Here is a 4,063-nt window from a genome sequence, read left to right as displayed (position 1 = left end):
TGCACATGTGTGCTGGCCATGGACCCCAAATCATGTAATGGAGGCGCAGGGAAGGTGGAGATGAGGCTCTGGGCTGTCCACAGCTATTACTGTCTCCATATCTCCACTCCTGCTGCTCTTTGGAGCCAACGTCTATTCGAGCCTCCTCCCTCAGGACAGCCCCACCCAGAGCTAGAGCAAATCCCTTTGCCAAGAAGCCGGGGGACTGTTGACCTCATCCACTGACCACCCATAGCCATGAGCTCTTCACTCAGGGGTTGGGCTCCCCATTTGCAGAACGCGTGCGGGGGCACAGTGCTCCAGGCCCATCTGGAAAGAGATGCAGCAAGATTGGAAGGACTGATGCCATTGGCTGTGGAGTAGCCAGGAATGTCTTCCTCATCTCCAAGGGACAGGGCACAAAAGATTGCCCAGTGCACTGAGTCCTACCCTCTCCTTCGTCTGGGAAAGAGGAAGGGTCCTCTTTTGCACTCACCCTAATCCTCTCCAGAAAGCCACGTTTCTTCCTGAGCAGACCGCAAGGTTTGCCACCAAAGGAAGGAGGACTCAGAGGCCCAGGCTTGGATGCAGCACAACTTTAATGAGTCCAAAGCAGAAAATGAGGTGGCTCACAAGGGAGCAACAGGGGCAGCCACTAAGCTGTGGTGAGGCTTCTGCAGTGTGTCCATCAGCCTGCCCTGCAGAGGGAGGGAGACCAACAGGGCCCTGCTAGGCTGGCATTGGGAGATGGCAACAGAAAAGGAAAGGAAGAGAGAGAAGAGAGTGGAAGAAAGAGACAAGGGCCCAAATCTCTAAATGTAATGCCCGAAGCTCTGTCTTCATTCCAGCACCATGTTCTGAGGTCTTTTGGAGTTCTTGCCAGGGGATATTGCCAGCAGGTTTAGCAGGGTTGACATCTGTTGCCACAGTAGTAGCTGGCAATGCAGAAGAGGTCACAGCACCCAGAGTTGATGGGCACTCCATCACAGCTGAGGATGCTGCCAACAGCAGCGGAGGTGGAGGATCCCACAATGATGTTCTGCGGGAAGGAGCTGAGGATGGGTCCGGGCAGGGTCACCACCACGGGGGAGGGCTCAATGACAACGGTGGAGTTCTGGCACTGCCTGACACAGGGCTCATTGCAGCTGTTGGCCAGCGGGGTCAGGCCGCAGGGCCGGCAGGGCTGGCAGGACTGGCAGGGCAGGCAGGGCTGCACCTGCTGTAGCAGGACATGTCTGGGTCAGAGGTTATAAGAGGCAGTAAGTTAAATGAATCTTCTCCAAGTTAAGTCTGGTTTGCCTGTGATGGAAATTGGTAAGTAAAACCTCTGCCTTTATCTCGACCCACAATCTTTTTCATCTTACTTTCTCTTCCTATCCTGTTGAGGAGGGAGAGCAAGCAGCTGGGTAGATGTCTGGAAACCAGCCAAGGTCTTTTTTGTTTTGCAACAGTTATGGTAGTTAGAAATTCCATGAGTGTTTGTCATTGACATGCTTTTTTTCCGCGTAGTGTCTGTGCCATCAGGAGCATTCTCTTTCTCCTACAGTTGTTCCATTCAGAGGATAGTGGTAAATGTTGTCAACTGGTGTTTGTGCTTGTCTACCTGGAAACCAGTGACAGGTTTACAGCTTTTCTTTCCCCAACCATCCATCCCTCATTGCCTCTCTTTTTTGATCCATCCACTCTCAATGTTTCACAGACAGGTCAGTGCAAAATCATCTCAGCTGTCTTTGTTGTCCCAAATTGCTGAGGTCCAAGCAGCAAAGGCTGTTCTTCATGAGCTGTAGGCTTCAGCGGAGGATGGAGCTAGGAGGAGGGACACAGTACAGTTCTTCTCTCTTGGCATCCTGGCAGGAGGCCCTTTTGTGCAAGGCTGAGCTCTGGGGAAAGGGCTTTCAGTTCTCCCCTGGCAGCCCTATAACTCCCATGCACGAAGAGATCTGCAGGCAAAGATCCTTTTCCTCTGAGGGGCTGGGGTTAGTATCTCAGGGAAAAGGAGTAGATGGTAAGAGAACTTCTGCCATGAAACTGTTCTCCTGCACCCCAGGATGGGATTGCACTTGCCATGAGCTGCGAAGAGAGAGCATGGGCTTTTATGATCAGTGTTCTCTCTAGAGTACTGTGTGAGGAACTGTCAGATACTCATCTCTGTCATATTACAGGCCCATGTGAAAAACCTTTTGGTTCTGGAGCTGCTCTGTCCGATGGGAGTGGAGATGTGCAGTCTGCAAGAAACCTCAGCCCTGAAAATCCATGTAATGAAGTGCTGGGCTGCATGGGGCACTCTCTGAGTGTGAAGGAAGAACAAGGGACTTGCCCTTATTGTCCTTGCCTTTCAATGCATTACAAGCTGCCTCCTTCTGGAGATGGGTGGGAAGGTGAGGAGAAGGAGGCAACAGTGGCTCTGGGCTGTAGCCAAGATGATTTCTCCTACCATCTCTTCCTTCCATCCTCACGGCCAACTTCTGCCTGAGCCTTCTCCCCCAGCATAGCCCCATTCAGAGCAAGAGGAACTGCCTTGAGTGCTGGTGGGGATGCTGACCTCCCAGGGCCTCCTGCAGCACTGCGGCCCTCCCATGAAGGCAGCACAAGTTGGGATCACCACATCTGTAGGGCATGCTCTGAGGCCAAGGGGAGAATTTCTGGTCAGAGATGCAACAAGGGAAGGGCTGATGGTCACTGGCTGTGGAGTAGAGAGAGATGTTGTCCTCAGGGCCAACACTTGTCGGAGTAGGACATATCTCAGGGCTGGTGGTCAACCTGGGAGAGAGGGAAGGGAGGAAGAAGAGCACAGGACACCTGAGGAACAGCCTGCAACCTCACCAACAGGAAACCAAGGCACCTGCCATGTGGGGAGGTGGAGGCTGTGCAGCGGGGAGCAGGGGCTTCTTTGCCTGACCTCTGCGGGGTCCTTTGGGTAGCAGCCAGGCCCAGGGATGCTCCTGCCTAGCCTGTAGCAAAAGCTACCTCAGTCCAGCTTCTGCCTCTCTCCATGACTGCCCATGTCTCCTGTGCCCCCATGACCATGATCGCACAGAGCACTTGCAAGACTAAGGAGCAGGTATCAACTTGAAGGCTAGACTTTGTCCTGGAGCAGGTGGATGAGAAAGGGTGTTCCACGTCACCTGGTTCCAAAGGAGAAGGCGGTGACTGAAGTGGTCGAGAGAGCGACCAGTTGGGCTGTCTTTTATACTACGCGCCCAACTCTGCCGCGGGCCGAAAGGCAGCCTCTGCATAAGGGACAATTTTCCTGTATGCCCGTAATGAATGGAAATATCCCAGGGATGTGTTGCTGTTTCCCTCTACACTACCTTCGTATTTCCTGGTTTATGGTTTATGATGGATGAGCAAGACCCTTTGAGATTCTATATGGGAAAGTATTCCCTGTGATTCTTCTGAGAATGGTTTTGGGGGAGACCAAATATATATAAAAGCACAGGCCAGTATTAAGGAATATAAGATTTCTCTGTCGCAGACATTATCTACACTGTGTAGGTACATAAATCAAAAGATTTCTCTTCTTTTATACACCCCAGTTCACCCATTCCAAGCTACTCAGACTCTTGCAGCTGAACCAGAGAACCAGCCTGTCCCAGTATCAGTCGGCCCTGTACAAAAGAAGAAATCTTGGAAGCGGAAGTCAGCTCGTTTAGTAAGGGATGAAGAAGCTTTTTCTAAGAAGGAGGCAGAGGAAGAAACTGAGGAGGCAGAGTGCCCCAAAGCAGGGCCATCATGAGGACAGAGGAGGGAAGAGAATGGGTCATTGCTTGAAGAGGAGGAAGAGGAAGAATTCATAAAAGAGACAGTAACTACCTGGTCTCTATCCCTGAGTGAATTGCGAGATGTGCGAAAGGATTTCAGCCATCGTCCAGGTGAGCACATTGTCACCTGGCTGCTCCGATGCTGGGATAACAGGACCAGTAGCCTGGATTAGAGGTTAGGGAAGCCAAGCAGCTGGGATCCCTTTCTAGGGAAGGGGGCACTGACAAAGCAATTGGAAAAGGTGCATGAGTCCTCAGCCTCTGGAGACGACTCCTGTCGGGTGTGAAGGAAAGGTATCCCTTCAAGGAAGATGTTCTATGTC

The 4,063-nt window shown here is 51.9% G+C and overlaps 1 protein-coding gene across 1 annotated transcript; it reads right to left on the bottom strand.

Moving 5' to 3' along the window:
• Nucleotides 1–880: 880 nt before the first annotated feature.
• Nucleotides 881–1,212, bottom strand: LOC104624352 (feather keratin Cos1-1/Cos1-3/Cos2-1-like). The gene is given in 2 exon segments (XM_010291700.1): nt 881–1,191; nt 1,194–1,212. Coding segments are annotated over 2 exon segments (330 nt in total).
• Nucleotides 1,213–4,063: the final 2,851 nt, after the last annotated feature.

This window comes from Phaethon lepturus, unplaced genomic scaffold (genome assembly GCF_000687285.1).
Source record: "Phaethon lepturus isolate BGI_N335 unplaced genomic scaffold, ASM68728v1 scaffold11167, whole genome shotgun sequence".
NCBI classification, from domain to species: Eukaryota; Metazoa; Chordata; class Aves; order Phaethontiformes; family Phaethontidae; genus Phaethon; species Phaethon lepturus.
The sequence above is the reverse complement of the archived record's forward strand: the minus strand, read 5'-3'. Positions and strand labels throughout refer to the sequence as shown.